This window comes from Microdochium trichocladiopsis (genome assembly GCF_020744255.1).
Source record: "Microdochium trichocladiopsis strain MPI-CAGE-CH-0230 chromosome Unknown B0I36scaffold_4, whole genome shotgun sequence".
Taxonomy (NCBI): domain Eukaryota; kingdom Fungi; phylum Ascomycota; class Sordariomycetes; order Xylariales; family Microdochiaceae; genus Microdochium; species Microdochium trichocladiopsis.
In genome coordinates, this window is record NW_025763547.1 from 2277381 (window position 1) to 2293629 (window position 16249).

Genomic DNA, 16249 nt, shown 5'->3' on the forward strand with positions numbered 1-16249 from the left:
TATGCTATCTCGCCCTTTGAATGGTAATAGACACAAAGCGTTGTACACTTGATCTGTCGGCTGAGATTGTCCAATCCGCTGCAAAGAGTCAAGAGAGTGGTGTCAAGAGCTGCTCCTGCTGCTGGTGCCCTGAAGCCCCAGCTTGATCCGCCAGTTGATAAAGTCGTCGGGCAGGATGTTGCCATGGCCCGTCTCCTCAACTCGGAAGACCTCGATCGCATGTGAATGTGGCGCTCGACGGATCCTCCATACTCCCTCGTCGTTGATTGCTTGTTTGAGCCCTATACGGCATTGCATTGGTCAGCCACATACTGAAAAAATAGCAGGGAGCCCAGGTTTCTGCTGTGGTGAGATGACCAAGGTCGTCCCATTTGGCAGTACCCTACAAAGTTGGAAGACATGAGAACCGCATGGGCACTCCTAGGCTAGAGACCGACTCACAGTCCAGAAAAGCACTCGCAAAGTTGATGCACATGTTGGCATCCCAACTGCGCACGCCTCTGCGCGCCGCGGTCTCGGGGATCGTGACGGTCTTGATCTCCTCGAGCTTGGCGAGGATCCCGTCCTGCGTGCGGAACCCGACGATGATCTTGGGCACGCCCAGCAGGAACGACTGGATCCAGAACTTCATGAGCTTGCGCTCAAAATTGGCCATCCCGCGCTCGTCGCGGATCTCGGCGCTCGTCTTGAGCTCGACCCAGTTGATGGGCTTGCCCTGCTCGGCGGGCTTGGAATCCCATACTGAGTTCGATGTTGTCCAATGGTCAGCCATGTGTTACAATGTGTTTTGGTATTTGAGGTGACAACATCTGGAATCAAAAGGCGTGTGCGAAAGGACGAGACAAAACTCACTGGCGTCAACCTCTCCGCCGAGACACAGGATGCTTTTCCCGATGCCCGTCCGAACCACAGAGCAGTACTGGGCCTTGTTGCTGACGACGTGGTCCTCCCGAGTCTCGATGTATTCTCTTGATACCTCACCCCATGGCCGAGGCAGGCAGCTGAGCGCCTCGAACTTGTACCCTATTTGCAGACTCAGCAAGTGGCATAACAGGTCACACAATGCAGAACCGCCCTCTTACCCCAGAACGTCATGACATCAGGAGAGAATTGTTGCGGCCGGCGGCCCCGTTGCTGGTTCTGTTGTTCTTGCCTGCTCGCTTGCTTGTACTCGTGGTTTTCTTCTATGAAGCTGGGCACAGGACGGGCGAGGTCAATGACAAACCCACATTTCCTAGTCGAGGGGCCCGAGGGTTTTCTCACATGCAGTCCTGGTCACATCTCGTCAGCTGCTGTCAGGATACCGGCCACGTGCCGCTGGCTAACATACTTGGTACAGTGTCGCGTTCATCTCGAAGCTAAACGATAAAACCGTCATCAGCGGCAAAACGAGCTGGCTGTGAGACTTGCATATGTTCATACCCGTCTCTGTCTTCAAAAGGCGCAGACATCAGCTAGAACGGTGTGAGCCCGGGTACGTTTATTAGACGTTCAGATAATTGAGTGGATGCTCAACTTGCCTTGGTCATCATGCCACGCCACGTCACGAACTGGGCATCAATCTTGGCTCCCGTCTGCTGCTCATGAGCCATAATGGTCCTGAGTAAGCTGTCGAGATGCTCATCTCCAGAGTCGTCATGCTTGTCAAAGGTGTCGAACCCCTTAGAAAGGTCTGCTCCGAGCCGTGGGGGATAGTACCACTGCATAGACCGGTCGTCCAGGTGGAACTCATGTTTGTCATCGTAGGAGAAGCAGGCGAATTCCTGCACCACAATCAGCAAGCTGGGACTTCAAGACGGAGGAGCGGGTCTTGTTGGCGGCAGCGGCGGCGGCGATATCTTACTCTTGGGCGCTTGACGCTTGCACATTCGCCGGAGAAGCGGCCAATTGGCTGGATGTTGAATGAACTACCGGTGCTCATCGTGCATGTCGTTTGCAGGGTTTGGGGAGTTGCTGCAGCAGGGCAAGGCTGCGAGAATGAATATTTTCACTTGAAGGCTCATGTACCTGAGAAGTAGCTGGCTGTCGTTTGTATGGCGGGTGGTGGGAAATGTACAAGCTTCATGCAGTCTGTTGTTGTCCTTGGTGTGCAATGTCTTGCAGCCGTGGCGCCTGTTGGTGGACGTGGGTACTGCCCTAGCTCCCTTGAAAGATCACTGCCGATCGTCGGTGCTTGGGTGCTTGGGCGCTTGAGCACCACTACTACACCACACCACATACAACAAACCTACAACAACTGGACCTTTGAAAATAAAAACTCCATGCGCTGTCGGCGCAGAGAACATCTTTTATCGGCAAGCCTGCCTCAATCCCCACAGAGTACATCCCACCGTATCATTACGAATCATCATTAAGAGGACTGGCCAGTCCGAAATATACCGGTCCCCAGCAGGCCCTCGAAGGTTCGTGTGCCCCCGCCAACCGCGCAAGACAACAAAAACAAAACGAGCACATGATGGCCAACCGACCAGCGCCACACCTGCGGCCAACCGCACAGAGAGGCGTACCGCGACCAAACCTAGGCCATCACGGCAGCAGCAACCTTAGCAACAACAGCAATAGCCAGATCAACGGTCACGGCGGACATTCACACGCGCAAGGGCCAACGGCACCCACAACAGCAGCAACAACAACAGCCACCAACGCCACGACGACGACGACGACGACAAACGCCGGGGTCCGGCGCAACCTCTTCCAGAGCCAGCTCACGCGCCGCCCCACGCCCACGTCGTCTGCCTCGGCCGAGACGCTGCGCCTGGATGTCGACGTGCTCTCAGACACCTCGGACATTGTCGTCCGCGACAAGAACGGCGAGTTCGACGTCGGCGATCCACCCACGCCGCCGCTCGAGGACCCCGAAGACGCGGGGCTAGACGAGGCGCAAGAGAACGAACGTAGGTGCTGGAGTTTTGGGGAAGGCACTAGAGATGTCACATGGTCACGGCTGTTGTTCTGATTGTCGACTGATCATTTCGCACCGGACCGCAGAAGAAAGACGGAGGCTCGCTGATGCTGTCAAGCACCATCAAATCAACTTGGGTCGTATGCCGGCACAGCCCGAAGGTAGGTCGCCGCTTTCTATTATTTTTTTTGAATTACATGTATGCGCCAAACTGACTTGAAACTCGCGCGAAGAGGTCATTGAGACTCTCCGAGCGAGCATGCGGGCACAAGTAGCGTCCCTCGCCGAGGACAACTGGATGTATGAGGCTGAGGAGCTGCAACGCATGCAGTGAGGCCCCTTCCGCAGAGCTTCTTCCATGCGAGGCACAGTCCCGCTGGTGGAGTCTCCCCGTATTGTGCCTGGGCCCTTACTCTCAGCTCAGCGGGCTTAGTCCAGTCCCTCCGCAGCTGGCATAGAGCTGCCTATCGCCGGCCTACGAGGTGTTGCACTGGGCGCACCACCGGCACCGCCACCGAAGAAGCCACTCATCATGTCCATGAGGGGATTGCTCTGTCTCGGCCGCTGGATCTGGAAGTACATCTCGCCGATGAGCTCTAGATCCTCTTGCCATGAGCTGACCTCCTTGAGATGTGTTGCATACTTGGTCGTGAGCTGTTTGTACACGTCCGGGCTTCCCCGCTGCACACTGAGCAGCAGGAGTCCGAGGAAGTTGAGCAGCGGTATGCTGGGATAGATGCGGATGTCGGCCGTATTGCTGCTGACGTCCTGGGCGTTGAGCTGGGCCCCCTTGTCTTGACTCAGGGCGCTCGTGAAGGCGCGATATGAGGCGTTGGCAGACCGCACGTTGGCTGTGATGAGGTAAGGAAGGACGGCGCGGGCAGCGTAGTGGGCTGCCAGGTGCGACTCGTCCTCCTTGAACCACTCGTACTCCATACGGGCGAGAACTTCGGGCGACTCCTTTGTGCCTAGTACCAAATGTCGCTCGGCATCGTAGGCGGAATGCTCTTCTGCATACAGAGACCCTATCACGTGGTGTAGTTCAGGGTCGCCTGCTGGGTATTCGCCGAATTTTGATGACCACCTGGCGGGAAGATGTCCGTCATCGTTAGCAAATATTTCAATTCACAAACTCCTCGAGGCGCCTGCCGCGAGTATTGAACATGGGTCGGTGTCTCCGCCCACTTACGCAATCATTTCATTAATGTACTTCTTCCTCGTGGGCTCCTCGCTCTGGAACAGCCGCAGGCACGTCAGCAGCCTGCCCTTTGCTGTGGGATCGGGCTTGAGCTGGGCCTGCTTGTAGGTGTCGACGAGGAGGATGCTGAGGTCGCCGCCGCTGCCGCCCTGGCCGGCCTTGAGCAGGGACTGCGCGACATTGTACAGGATGTCAATGGCGGCGGGCCAGTTGGCGGCCTTTGTGTAGCGCGCCGCGACGACCCGGGTCTGCTGCTGCGCTTCGTAGTACTGCCCCTCGGCGATGCGCGCCTGGAGCCGGGCAATGATTTTGTCGATCTTGTCGCCCTTGGCGGTGGCCATCGTGTTGCGCGGGGGGAAACAAAAAGGGCGGAGTTCGCTTATGTCGGAGCGTCGGCGGCGGGTGACGAAGACGGATGCACGAGTGTTGGCGCACACTATCACTGTCGACTTTCCAATCTGGAGGCAGCGTGGAGGGTTGCCTCTCTCCGTTCAGGCTTGGGATGCTGCAGTGGAGTGGTCACCAGGTGGTGGTCAATGGTGGGGTTGTGCCAATGTGGGTGGACTGTCGTCACTGATTCCGGCGACTTGGGGAGCCCAGAGCTTTGGCAATTGCGAATTCACGTACGCCACGCCACAATCATCCATCTCATGCGTGAAAGATCTCTCCACAACCGAAAGTGTGCCATTGTTCTCTGTTCTGAGAGTCTTTTCTCCAGAAAACAGTACTGGTTGGGTCATGTCTGTTCACGTTCTGGTGCCTGAAGCAACAGCGGGCATCCGAGCTTCAGAAAGTCACCCCGAACGTTCACCAATCATATTTCCTCCTGCCGCTCGAGTGGAGCTTTGGGCCCAAGCTCCCATAAAGGTGGGGGTAATGGGAGCTTTCCCCGCACAGGTGAGACGTGGCCAATATGTACCGCATTACCCGCCCCTTACCTTCATCGACTACCACAAACAAGCATCTCTGGTGTAGGGGTAGCATGTAGGTTTCCCACCGTCGAAAGTGGACTTGTTGTCTGACAACATGGCCCGCGTATTAAACGTACGTGGAAAATACCTGCGATCCGAGTTCGAGTCTCGGGAGATGCATTTTTGCTTCCATTCTCCCTTCCCTATGCAATGCAGTCATGAACATCCTCTGTCTCGTTGGAAGGCAAGTGATGGGTTCCTTTTTGCTGGACTTGTCCACTCTGCCCGCGGAGAGCGTTGACCTGGCTGCCTTGCTGGTGCTGCAAGTGTCTCCTGGCATCGTCCAGGAGATGCTATGTTGTTCCGCCTGGTGCACCACCGGCTTTGTTAGCATTACTCTTCATAACCCCAACTCGCATCGGTCTCCGCGTGATTGTTTCCTTATACCTGTTTGCACAATAATCCCTCCGTCTTCATTTAGTTCATAAAACTTGAAGTGCCCAGCCCTGTGCTCTGGCCGTGGCAATGTTTGCCAGATTCCCGATCGGGCATGGTCGTCAGTCAGCTTCTATTAGAGGAACATACACCACGTGAGAAACGTGACTCACTTGAGCGGTTAACGATCGTAGCTCCTAGGTGCACATGTTCGCCGTTGATATTCTGCTAGATACAAAGAAGCCAGTATCTTCTGTTCTATCTGTGCTTCGGCTAGTGATCTAAGGAAGCTGCATAACTTCCTCCAAGTCCTCTCATTGCTGCTCGAGGACATTTCATTGCAGGGATTCAGAGATTCAAACCCGAAGGAAATCAGCCATGGCAAGAACTGTCCGACTCCTAGATTGCATGATGGCGACAAGGACTCGTGCAAGTCGGCCCGCTTGGCTAAGGAGCACCTCAGCGCCGCCCATCCCGGTGGTACATCTTCGACGCTATTCCGAGTCACTGCGACCATCAAGTCAGACAAGATACTTCCAAACAACGTCACGCACCTGTTCACCACCACGTACCCCAAATACCACGGGCACATCCTCATCGCCCAAAGACGACAGCACCACCACGACGAAACTTGGGCAAGGCAGCAGCAGCAGCAGCAATAGCAGCACCCCACCGCCCATAGACAACACGTTCTCCCTCGCAGACCTCGGCCTGACCCGCACCACGCGCCTGGCGGTGCTCCTCATCGTGGGCATCCTCGGCACCATCGAGACCGTGTTCTGGGTCCAGGCCGGGTGGCGCTGGTATCAGTCCCGCTTCCTCTCGCCGTCGCCGCCATCGGGCAGCAGCGGCCAAGAGCGGGCAGGCGGGTATCATCATCAGCATGGAGGAGCAGAGCCGGGGAGATAAGATGACCGTCCCGTGGATTGGTCACGGTTACTACCGTGTATGAGTAGTGTACTATCACGTTGGTTTTTAGAATAAGAACCCCCTCAGACTGTTTATTTGCCCAGCAATGAGATTGTACAAGCGGATGGATCTGCATCCTGCTTGTCGATGCTACGAGCACGGCGAGGATCGATAGGTTTAGCCGTGCAAAGCAGATGTATGATTACTACATGTGGTATCATGGTGCAAATGAGCAGAACAGGATCACAACCCTCCGGCGCCGTGTCGCAGAAGTTAGAGAGACAAAGAAAAGCCTTCCCGAGAAAGTCGAACCCAGAGGTTGAAAGGTGAAAGTCGTCTGTATCCAGTCGTGTATTGGTGGTTGCGATGTCCTCTAGGAAAGACAACAAGTATGAGATCGTGTTTGTTCCTCCCTGCTCACAGTCGGAGAGATCCGTTCAAGCCGGCATTGCGCCCTTGCCATTCACCAACTCGGCGGCGCTGGCGCTCGCGGTGTTCGTCTGCACCTGCACCTGCCTCTGCCCCTTCCTGTACTCATTCATGGCGCGGATGAGCTTGTTGATAGGGAACATCGAGTTGCACATGAGCCAGTCGGTCCACGTTGCCGAGAGCAGGGTGTAACCCGCCCAGGTTATGGCCGCGCTGCTCCCGAGCCAGATGTTCTTGCGCGGCCACCAGCTCATCGTGTTGCTGACGACCTCGCGCGCGTACTTCTCCGCCGTGTAGTCCTGCATGGAGCTCGCGTGCTTGCCCGTCACGCCGGACTCCATGACCTCACGAACCGGGGCGTACATGCTGTCGGAGGGTAGCTTGCAGCCCTCGGCGTTGGCGTAGAACTTGGTCTTGATGCCGCCCGTGACGACGTGAAGGACGCCAATGTTGAAGGGCAGCAGCTCGACGCGGAGCGTGTCGTTGAGCATGGACAGCGCCGCCTTGCTGGCGTTGTAGATGCCCTGCCACGGGACATTGGCGCGGCTCACCACGGAGCCAATGTTGAGGATGCGAGGCTTGCCACCACGATCGGCACAGGCGGCGAGCAGCGGGACGAAGCGCTGGCTGACGGCCAACACACCCCACAAGTTGACGTCAAAGAGCTTGCGGGCTGTTTCCATGTCCACGTCGAGGAGCGGCATCTGGTAGCCGATACCTGAGTTGTTGACCAGGTAGTCGAGGGTGCCGCCGGTGAGCTTAGTGACCGTCTGTACGGCGGCATCAATCGAGCTGCTGTCGACGACATCAAGGGCAATGGTCTCAATCCCCATGTCCGCGAGATGCTGGATCTTGTTGAGGTTGCGGGCTGTTGCAAAGACACGAAGACCACGGCGGTGGAACTCGAGGCAGAGCGCATCGCCGATGCCGCCTTCGCTGCACCCCGTGATGAGGACTGTCTGCTGTGTCGACGCCATAGTAACCAGCCTGGACCTTTCCCCCGGATGCAGATTGTCGTTGTCGTTGTCGCCAGAGTTTATGCTGCTGAACTGCCAGCGTCCGAGAGAATGGGGCGGCGGTGAGCGGTGGTGATGGCGTCAGCGAACAGTTGCTCGTCTCAAGTCACCAAAATCGCAGACAGTAGGACTCCATCGTTATGAACCAGCCTTGAGGGGTTCGGAAGACGTGGCTGATATATTCGGGAGGACATCCGACCCGCACAGACTTTTTCAAGCTAGCCTCCCGGCATCCGCCTCCCCAGTCTTGAACACCGCGATAGCTTCCCCATGACCGACCCCTCTGATATCCAAATGGGGAAAGATATGCTCAGATAGCCGTACTGAAGACCAGGGGATGTGATGCAGATTGTGTTAGAGCGGCAGGCAGAGATGCAGGATCCAGCCTGGGATAGAGACAGAGTGCTGTTCACGATCGTGGGCAGAGTGGGCGGGCTTTTTGCTAGATGCAGTGGCGGCCCCTCACTTGCATCGAGGCCGAGGCAGTTTATCGGTGATCCTCATTACGATTTGCTGGATCGGCCGTGCTCTTGGGAAGTAGCTGGACCAGGATGACCACTCACGATAGGCTCTAGAACTAGTCAGGTGGCGGTCGAATGGTATGAATTGGGGAAACGAGGCAGGGGTAACAATGCTAAGTGCCAGCGCTGGAGCCGTTGGTCGGCTTGGCACAGGGGCCCTTCGGGTTGCTCCCTCTTGGCGTCCTTACTCAAAGCAGTGAAAGTGTCCGGTTGGATGCTCATCTTGTTCCTGTGCTCGTTTACGCGACGAGAACACGTGTCTCTGGAGCATTACATAGGATAGTGTTGTCCAATTCAACTTGTTGTTCAGGGCGCGCAGGCTGTCTGTCATCGACATCTCTATGCTATGATGGCTTTAAGGGCCGGAACCTTTGCCGATACTCGCCCATTTCTGCTGCGACTGAAGAGCCCCACGACAGGCCCGTCGCAGCCTCCAGATTGACGTCTAGATGTTCTGCGTAGAGCGATTCTGGCAAGGCGGGGTTGCGATCTGCCGAAAATGATGGTGGGATGGCTTGCACTAGGCTCACCAACAACGTCGTTTTTTCTTCTTCCTTCAACCGTCTAAGCGTTCACTTTGGTGGAGGCAGGATGGCGCGATTTCGGGGCAAGCCGACGGCTGGGCAATGAAGACCCCTTTTCCCCGAAAGCACGTGTCTGGACTGGAGGAAAACATCTGGCCCCACGCTAGACTACCTAGCCATGGTACAGTACTGGCCGCGTGCGCATTGCCGCTTGTGTTCGCCCACCAGTTTGACATTGCCATTGTGCGCGTGGATCTTCCGAGCTTCGTTGTATGTACATGCCGACGCATCGTCGATTAATAAGAGGGGTGTCATATTCACCATTGACCAGGCTGTTGCCCTTTTGAGGCCCGCAACCGTCAGGGTCTCATTGTGTGCACCGGTCACGGTGCGGTCCTCACCTGAGCCAGGGGGAGATGTCGTCAATGCCATGTCGCCTTGTGGCTCTGTGCCGCGTCGAGGTTGCTTTGTCTGGTCTGGACCATCTCATTTAATTACGTGTAGGAGCGTATGCAGCGTCTTGTTGAGCATCCATTTGCTGGCCGATGTGAGTAAGCGTCGAGCAGGCGACGCCACAGGGCAGGAGGCCGCCCAAGACGTTGCCACACAGGCCGCGCGAGGATCGCTGTGGCTCAGGACTGGCACATGCCGGTCTTCCTCAGGATGGGGTTTTGGGGGTGAGACAGGGGCGGGATGGGCATGTGCTGGCGCAATGCTGGCCGACCCGGGCGTTTCACACATGCTCGAAACAGGATTCTGGGCCTGCACCAGCAGCGCGCTAGGCCCAGGAGGGGCCCAGCCACAGTGGCGCCGGCACACCTGTGTGGTGGCTTGCGTGTGCGTGTGTGTGCTGGCAGGCGCACCCGAGGACCCTTGGGCGTGCCGGGCCCGCGACGGCCCTGCAGATGAACGGGGCAACCGTGATCCGCAGGGTCCCGTCCCTGCCAACCCTGCCAACTTTCACGCGCCCGCCAGGCGTCGCCGCAAAAACCAGGTCGTCGCCGTCCATGGGTCGCTTCCAAGGAAGTTATATTACCATGGCGGGCTCGCGCAATGCGCGGCCTCGTGCCCGCTGCCCGTGGCCACGCTGGGCCCGAGTCATAACAATACCATAATAGAACCCTTCAGGGTCCTCTGCTCGGTCGCGTCGCCCTCCCTCCGTCTCTGTTGACGCCATCCTCTGATACCCTTTCTTCTTGGGGCCTGGAATCGCCTTGGGGTCAGCGTCGATCATCGCTGCCGATCTGCTCTGCGCAATTGCTGGCACGTCATCTCTCTTCGTCCCTCCGGCTCCAGACAACATCTACTAGGATAAGTCTGCGTCTGTGTGAAGAAGAGCACCTCACTCATTTGTAAATTCGAAAAACACCTCGTCGATTCTCGCACAGCTTCTCCGCCTCGTCGCCATTAAAGGATTGATTGTCCAACGGGTTAACACTTACATGGCACCGCTGCGGTGAATGTCGATCATGGCCCCTGCAGCTGACGCCGCTGTGGCTCCTGGTGGCGCGGACGCCGTCAAGCCCTACAAGATCCGTGTAAGTGAACCATCACAGCCTCCCTCAGTCATAGTTGTCCTCTGCGGCAGGTACAACATTCTTGCAGCCCGCAGCCGCTGATACTTGATTACGACAGGTTTCTTCGCGGTACATCGATCTCACCCGCCAGAAACTCGAGCTCGCACGGCTCCCGCACGAAGGCCTCGTGGCCAAGTCAAGCTCATGGTGGGAGCCCAAGGCCGAGGTCGAAGCCCTCATCGACTTTTGGCTGGAACAATATTCATGGCGGGCGCAGGAGGACGCCTACAATACGCAGCTCGACAACACACAGTTCCGCACTGCCTTCGCCAACCCGGCCGCAGATCCCGACGCCTCTGCTATTCGTCTGCACTTTATTCACGTTCGCTCATCGCAGGCCACTGCTGTGCCTCTGCTTCTGATTCCGCCGTTTCCCTTTACGAACATCTCGCTGGCGCACCTGTTGGAGTCGCTCGTCAATCCTGGGGTTGGTGGCAATGCTTCCACTCAACAGGCGTTCCACGTGGTCATTCCAGCTTTGCCGGGCCTGGGCTTCAGCGACGCGCTCCCAAACAACGTCCCAGCCATTTCCTCAACAGCAGACCTGTTTAATTCACTCATGCTTCGCCTTGGATACGACCACTATCTCGTCACCAACACCGCGCCTGGCTCGACGTCCCCGGCACAGATTGACCACAAACTGGTCGACTTCCTGGCCTCCTGCTACTCAGATCACTGCGTTGGCGCTCACTTGATTGCACCGCCGCTGGCACAACCAACACTCAAGCAGAACCCGGTGGAGTGGGCAAAATGGTCGATGGCTAGCGTCCTCCGGCGGGATCTGTTTGGATACAAAACGACCGATTTTTTACATAAGACGCGCTTGTGGCCAATTTCACAAGCGGCCACGCCTGCGACAGCAGGTTCTCCGCTCAGCCTGCACTCCGTAGGACTACGAGAGCCAAATACGCTTGCGTATGCCTTGTGCGACTCGCCGACTGGTCTGCTCGTGCAGGTCATGAAAAACTTACGGATACGTGGGCCGAGGAAGGAATTCACGCAGACGGAGGTGCTCAACTTTACACAACTGTCGTGGCTTCCTGGTCCGGAGGCCGGCCTGCGGTACTGGGCTTCTTGTTCTGAAAACCCAGAGGAGGCGAAGAGTACAATGGGTACGAAGCCACGGGTTACCATTACAGTCTTCCAGGATACCGAGAGCAGCACATCTTCATCACCTGAACAGGCCGCAACGGATGCTACCGCCCTCAGAAACCCCGCCTTGGTTCCATCGTACACATGTCCGGCATGGGCAAATGCCAAGTACCACGTCCTCCACACAACACGAGCGACTGGCGCTCCAGGGCTCCTAGCTTGGGAACGGCCTGAGATCATTGCCGAAGGTGCCAGGAATTTGGCAGGCAGTGTTTCTAGGATCGACAAGCGCCTCTTGAACGCCGAGACTGGTTCTAGTACGGCGGCCCTTGCTGGCGTCGTTGTGGATGGAGACCATTCCACCGCTGCCTCCTCCTCCGATGGCGGTCGACCGGCCATCGCGTCTGCAGATGCCACCAGCAGTAATAACAGGACTCCTCAGCCACCGCCTCTAACACAATCACCATCAGGTCATCTTGCCCCGCCAGCAACCATTGCTCCTGCCGATCAGCGAGGACAGCCACAACGCGAGCTTAGCGACGAGACGATGGTCAGCAGCAGCACAGAGCTGTCCGATCTATCCGACAAGAAGCTTTCGATTGACGAGCGGATACAGCCCTCCCGCCATTTGAGCGACGAGACCGCGGTCTCGGGGCTGTCCTCAACTGGTAATCTCTCAGCCATCACTGCCACGGGGAGCGGGCCAGTCTCACCTGTCCCCACAAAACCGAGCTCGGCGGGCTCACTGCCGATATCACCGCCTGTCGTGGATGGCGCTGACAAGGGCGAGGCGGAAAGGAAGTCTAATGAAAGCGCCGTGCCCACGGCGATCGTGGTCACTGCGGCCGACGAGGACGCAGCTGGAACCGCGCCTCCTACCAAGGCTGCTACAGTCCAGTCATGATTCCCCATCAACACACCCGTCCTTATTGGGTCCCGTGTCGTCCCAGACTTATTCCCCAAGCTGATGTGACTCTACGGAAGCTTGGCGCGGTCCCCAGGGAGTGGCCGAGTGAATGCCCAGCTGTTCAGCAAGAAACACTGGCTACATGCATAAATAATAACGTCCTCATCACGACGAAAAACGAACATCACGTTTACTTTGGGCAGGACGACATTTTCTTCATTTTTCTGGCATATTTCATCACAGATACCAATACCAATTTCATGTCTCCTCGAATACATGAGGCTCTCCACATAGTTCTCAATTTCTCATATTACAAGGCGTTGCGGTCTCTAGGGATGGGACGGCAGGAGCGCATATTGTACTTACTGGGAATGAACGCGGTCTATGCGGACATGCCCGATACAATATAATTCAAGTAAAGACATCGTGACGGCATGACATTTCCGCGCGAATGGCATATACAGAATCGTGGATGCGCATGAGACGAAATCAGAATTATGATGAGCGAAGCGTGATGTGTCTGTCCTTGCTTAGGAACATGCTCTCTCGTTGTATGTTGGTACGACGTATGTGGTCCTGCTCCTGGCTATGTATATACTCTACAGCTCCATGCTCATATGTTCGTCTCCTGATTTCATTGGACCGAACTTGTACTTGTAGAACCGTCTACTCCGACCGTGGCAGAGGATCGCGCCCCGCAGCCGTCGTCGCGGGCGGCGGCGCATTCATCCCTGGCGACCCGATCGGCAGGGCCTGGAGCTGCGGAGCCGCCGGGCCGCGGAGGTTGATCGACCCGATGCGGGAGACGATGTTGCTGCCGACGGCATCAACAGCACCACGGGGGGAGGTCAGCGTGGGGCCCTCGGCGGCCGTCTCCTGCACGCGGAAGAGCTTGATGGCCGTGCCGTTCCAGATGCCCACGGTGCCCCGGGCGACCTGCATCTCGCTGGCAAAGACGAAGCTCCAGAGAAGCGACTCGTACCAGCCGAGCGCGAGGGGTGACCACTCGAAGGAGTGGACGCGCACCGGGGACGGTTCCACGCCGTACAGCTCTGCTTCTTGTATCGTCTTGAGGGTCGATGCAGATGGAACATCGCCTGCAAGGCCCTGCTTGCTTACTAGTGCCGATTGCTGTTGGATGACGGTGAGGATGGTGTGCAGAGGCAGTTCCGGAAGCCAGCTCTCGATCCATTGTGCGGACGGTTCAAACCCACCAGTCACGGATTGGTAGGTGACAGACCGTCCTGCCAGGCTGGTTGTGCTATTCTGTCGCGAGAAGGAAGGGAAGCCAGCGGGCATCTTTCCTCTTGCTTTCTCCGACATGCCCCTCAACTGCATGGGCACGGCGTCCTCGACATCTGCTACAGACGATGCGCGTGAAGGGTTTTCGCTAGGACTCGACTGAGCAGGCGTTGGCTCTCCGGGCTCCTCGTCGTCGTCATCATCGCTATCGTCTTCATCGTCATCATCGTCATCATCATCACCGATAGCGAAAGCGGAGTCCTCCTCTGGGACGTTGCTCAATGTGGGCGTTCTGGGGTGTGTGGACGTGGGACTGAGTATGCTGTCAACTGAGCTTCGGCGCGAGCTGACGTCCATGGGGTCGACTGGCTGACCGTCTTCCTTTCTGTAGCGACTCCTGCGCTCTATCTCCGCCTGGCCACTCTCTAATGTGAACGAACGCAACGCTTCGAAGCGCTTCTTGTTCTTCAGAAGAGCGAATATGAACAGAGGATTTTCTTCGTCATTGTTATTATGGTAAGCTTCACTTCGGCCAAGGGGAAGCGATCCTAACTTACTTGAGTATTTGTGCTCCACAATGGCATTCATGGACTCGAGTAAGGACCTAAGGAGGTCGTGGTTGCTGTCGTTGGCGAGCAGGAACGATGGCGATGACATGGATGTGTACAGCTGCATTAGCTTTGTGCAAGTCGTGGTGTTGATGTTCTCGACGTGGGCCGAAACATTGTTGATCACGGCGAGGAGTGCAGGGTACACCGCTGAAAGCTTGCCCTGGCTGGTCGAAATGAGATTGTAGATGGACTACGCCAGTGTTAGCGCGACGGGTTGAGAAGTGTCGACAGCACGAAGCAGCATACCTGAATTAGGAAATCGGCATAAGTGCCCCTGAAGCCGGGAATCCTGATGACCTGCGGAAGCGTGTCCTGGCCGTCAAACTTCTTGTTGAGGTTCACGCCAAAGTTGTTTTCCACACTGAGAGTCTGCAACAAGAAGGCGCACATTCGCACTACGCCTTGCTTCGACGCGTCCGCCTTGTACTCAGTCGCGTAGAACAGAATCAGTATGACAAAATCATGCGCCCGATCGGTGTCGATCATGAATGAGCGGAAGCGTTTATTGCATTGCGTGACCTCCCAGAACAGCATGATCATCTCTGGCGAGAACTTTGTGGTCGCCTGCGTACCAGGAATGTGAAAGGATGTGGCTTGAATAGGCTGGTTGAGGATTCTTGTCATGCCATCAACAATGAACTGGAAATCTTGAGGCCGATGTAATCTACCGACGAAATGACGGTAGTAGTTTTTCGGTGCCGATCCTGTTTCGGGATCGGGGATAGGATAAAGAAGCAGCACCAACAGGAGCTGGAGCGTGTATGTAACCAGAATCTCCTTTGGATCTCGGAACACCAACGTGTTGTATGGTACTTTCCAGCTTGCAGGGTTGTATTTCAGGGTCTAGGTCGTGGTCAGCGACATGTGTGTAGCAGAGATTTAAAAACAGCAAAGATTGCACAGCCGTTTGTTCACTCACAGTGTTGAGCAATGAACACAGGACCGACAGCACGACCTGCTTGTCAGGACATGTGCAAATATATGTAAGTGCTCGCGTGCCTTTTGTCGGGAGCAGATTCGGCGACATGTACATGCTCTGGCCAGCCATGGTCAGGAGCAGCCGGAGGATCTCGCATCGGTTCGACTCGAACTCTTTGGTCGTGGCTACAGTGGTGTTGCAGCCCACGCCACTCTGCCAGATGGCATATGTCACTTTGGACTTCCCTTGTGCCTGCCGGGGTGTTGTGAAGTCAGAGAAGAAGAGGAGGTCGATGAGGGTGTCTATGAGCTCTTCTGCAAGAGGTTTGGCGTCCTCAAACTCGTCCACTGGTGGCGGCTCGTGCTTCTTGTCCTGCTCGGCTTCGTCAAAGAGCACCTCGTTTGCCAGGGCAGAGCGTCTCGTCCGCTTCCGCCTCGAGCTCCAGAAAAAGTTGGTCTCCCATGGCTCAAGCCGGTCGGCCTCGTAGAGGAAAGGGAACAGTCGCGTCAGCACACGGATACAGTTGAGCGCATCTCGCTCGGGTGCGAGCTCGGGGTCGGGAAAGGATGGGTGGTGGCGTAGTGAGAAGAGACGCGAGGTGACTGCCAGTATCAAGGTTTCTATGTTCTCGAGGGCTCGGTCGCGGGTCCGGCGGACATCGGCAGGGGCGAAGAGGCTGAAGATGTCTTCGGGAGACTCGGGCAGCTCCCAGAAGGAAGTCCAGTACGGGTCGTCGGCGGGGATGTGCCTCTCCTCGGAGAGCCTGAAGATGCCCTTCTTGAAGACGAGCTTGGAGTCGCTGGCGCCCATGCTTGCAGACTCACGCGACCATCCCGCGGCAGGGAGGGAGGCCGCACAGGAGAGATCGAGGTCAGCAAGGCGGAAGCAGCCGGTCGAGCGATGCGATGGGGAGGGTGGTCAAGCCGAAATGCGGCAGGCGAGCGGGTGCAATGCTGATTGTGGGTTTCGAAGCTGGCCGGGGCTGGCGGGCCGAGGATGTGGATGTGGACGAGGTGCGGCCGTTGATTCTGGCCCTGGGAAGCTCGATCGGGTCGA

General features: G+C 56.8%; 8 protein-coding genes and 1 non-coding gene across 9 annotated transcripts; 5 read left to right on the top strand and 4 right to left on the bottom strand.

Annotated features, from left to right (window-relative positions):
- Positions 1-49: 49 nt before the first annotated feature.
- B0I36DRAFT_106861 (dhp1-interacting protein) lies at positions 50-2191 on the bottom strand. Its single transcript, XM_046147812.1, has 9 exons — positions 1844-2191; positions 1521-1763; positions 1423-1454; positions 1331-1358; positions 1264-1271; positions 1083-1192; positions 853-1023; positions 442-741; positions 50-281 (listed from the first exon to the last, which is right to left on the bottom strand). Exons 1-9 carry the CDS (start codon positions 1919-1921, stop codon positions 103-105), a joined length of 1149 nt encoding a protein of 382 aa, XP_046014100.1. The 5' UTR covers positions 1922-2191; the 3' UTR covers positions 50-102.
- B0I36DRAFT_106941 (uncharacterized protein) lies at positions 1844-2512 on the top strand. Its single transcript, XM_046147814.1, has 2 exons — positions 1844-2402; positions 2498-2512. The coding sequence occupies exon 1, from the start codon at positions 2034-2036 to the stop codon at positions 2352-2354; it is 321 nt and encodes a 106-aa protein (XP_046014101.1). The 5' UTR covers positions 1844-2033; the 3' UTR covers positions 2355-2402; positions 2498-2512.
- On the top strand, positions 2336-3284 carry B0I36DRAFT_106865 (uncharacterized protein). The gene is made up of 3 exons (XM_046147813.1): positions 2336-2894; positions 2989-3063; positions 3136-3284. Exons 1-3 carry the CDS (start codon positions 2453-2455, stop codon positions 3234-3236), a joined length of 618 nt encoding a protein of 205 aa, XP_046014102.1. The 5' UTR covers positions 2336-2452; the 3' UTR covers positions 3237-3284.
- A 47-nt stretch (positions 3285-3331) lies between these two features.
- On the bottom strand, positions 3332-4441 carry B0I36DRAFT_241756 (uncharacterized protein; the record flags this gene model as incomplete). The annotated part of the gene is made up of 2 exons (XM_046149858.1): positions 3332-3986; positions 4092-4441. The coding sequence occupies 2 exons, from the start codon at positions 4439-4441 to the stop codon at positions 3332-3334; spliced, it is 1005 nt and encodes a 334-aa protein (XP_046014103.1).
- A 619-nt stretch (positions 4442-5060) lies between these two features.
- On the top strand, positions 5061-5191 carry B0I36DRAFT_t65. Its single transcript has one exon. It is a non-coding gene; the product is annotated as a tRNA-Gly (tRNA).
- B0I36DRAFT_361962 (uncharacterized protein) lies at positions 5127-6355 on the top strand (the record flags this gene model as incomplete). Its single annotated transcript, XM_046158572.1, has 3 exons — positions 5127-5144; positions 5791-6014; positions 6091-6355. The coding sequence occupies 3 exons, from the start codon at positions 5127-5129 to the stop codon at positions 6353-6355; spliced, it is 507 nt and encodes a 168-aa protein (XP_046014104.1).
- Positions 6149-7761, bottom strand: B0I36DRAFT_407917 (uncharacterized protein; the record flags this gene model as incomplete). Its single annotated transcript, XM_046161856.1, has 2 exons — positions 6149-6728; positions 6938-7761. 2 exons carry the CDS (start codon positions 7759-7761, stop codon positions 6629-6631), a joined length of 924 nt encoding a protein of 307 aa, XP_046014105.1. The 3' UTR covers positions 6149-6628.
- A 2400-nt stretch (positions 7762-10161) lies between these two features.
- Positions 10162-12454, top strand: B0I36DRAFT_106961 (Alpha/Beta hydrolase protein). The gene is made up of 2 exons (XM_046147815.1): positions 10162-10383; positions 10481-12454. The coding sequence occupies exons 1-2, from the start codon at positions 10306-10308 to the stop codon at positions 12416-12418; spliced, it is 2016 nt and encodes a 671-aa protein (XP_046014106.1). The 5' UTR covers positions 10162-10305; the 3' UTR covers positions 12419-12454.
- A 633-nt stretch (positions 12455-13087) lies between these two features.
- Positions 13088-16003, bottom strand: B0I36DRAFT_361965 (high-temperature-induced dauer-formation protein-domain-containing protein; the record flags this gene model as incomplete). Its single annotated transcript, XM_046158573.1, has 4 exons — positions 13088-14160; positions 14221-14464; positions 14521-15117; positions 15194-16003. 4 exons carry the CDS (start codon positions 16001-16003, stop codon positions 13088-13090), a joined length of 2724 nt encoding a protein of 907 aa, XP_046014107.1.
- Positions 16004-16249: the final 246 nt, after the last annotated feature.

What these genes read in the sequence shown, in the direction of transcription:
- B0I36DRAFT_106961 (XM_046147815.1), top strand. Translation starts at nt 10,306, where the DNA reads ATGTCGATCATGGCCCCTGCAGCTGACGCCGCTGTGGCTCCTGGTGGC. An exon ending in TCAAGCCCTACAAGATCCGT is followed by an intron (nt 10,384 to 10,480) that starts GTAAGTGAACCA and finishes TGATTACGACAG; the next exon opens with GTTTCTTCGCGGTACATCGA.
- B0I36DRAFT_106941 (XM_046147814.1), top strand. Translation starts at nt 2,034, where the DNA reads ATGGCGGGTGGTGGGAAATGTACAAGCTTCATGCAGTCTGTTGTTGTC.
- B0I36DRAFT_106861 (XM_046147812.1), bottom strand. Translation starts at nt 1,921, where the DNA reads ATGAGCACCGGTAGTTCATTCAACATCCAGCCAATTGGCCGCTTCTCC. An exon ending in CCTTTTGAAGACAGAGACGG is followed by an intron (nt 1,359 to 1,422) that starts GTATGAACATAT and finishes TTTATCGTTTAG; the next exon opens with CTTCGAGATGAACGCGACAC. An exon ending in TGATGTCATGACGTTCTGGG is followed by an intron (nt 1,024 to 1,082) that starts GTAAGAGGGCGG and finishes GTCTGCAAATAG; the next exon opens with GGTACAAGTTCGAGGCGCTC.
- B0I36DRAFT_106865 (XM_046147813.1), top strand. Translation starts at nt 2,453, where the DNA reads ATGATGGCCAACCGACCAGCGCCACACCTGCGGCCAACCGCACAGAGA. An exon ending in CGAGGCGCAAGAGAACGAAC is followed by an intron (nt 2,895 to 2,988) that starts GTAGGTGCTGGA and finishes ACCGGACCGCAG; the next exon opens with AAGAAAGACGGAGGCTCGCT. An exon ending in TATGCCGGCACAGCCCGAAG is followed by an intron (nt 3,064 to 3,135) that starts GTAGGTCGCCGC and finishes ACTCGCGCGAAG; the next exon opens with AGGTCATTGAGACTCTCCGA.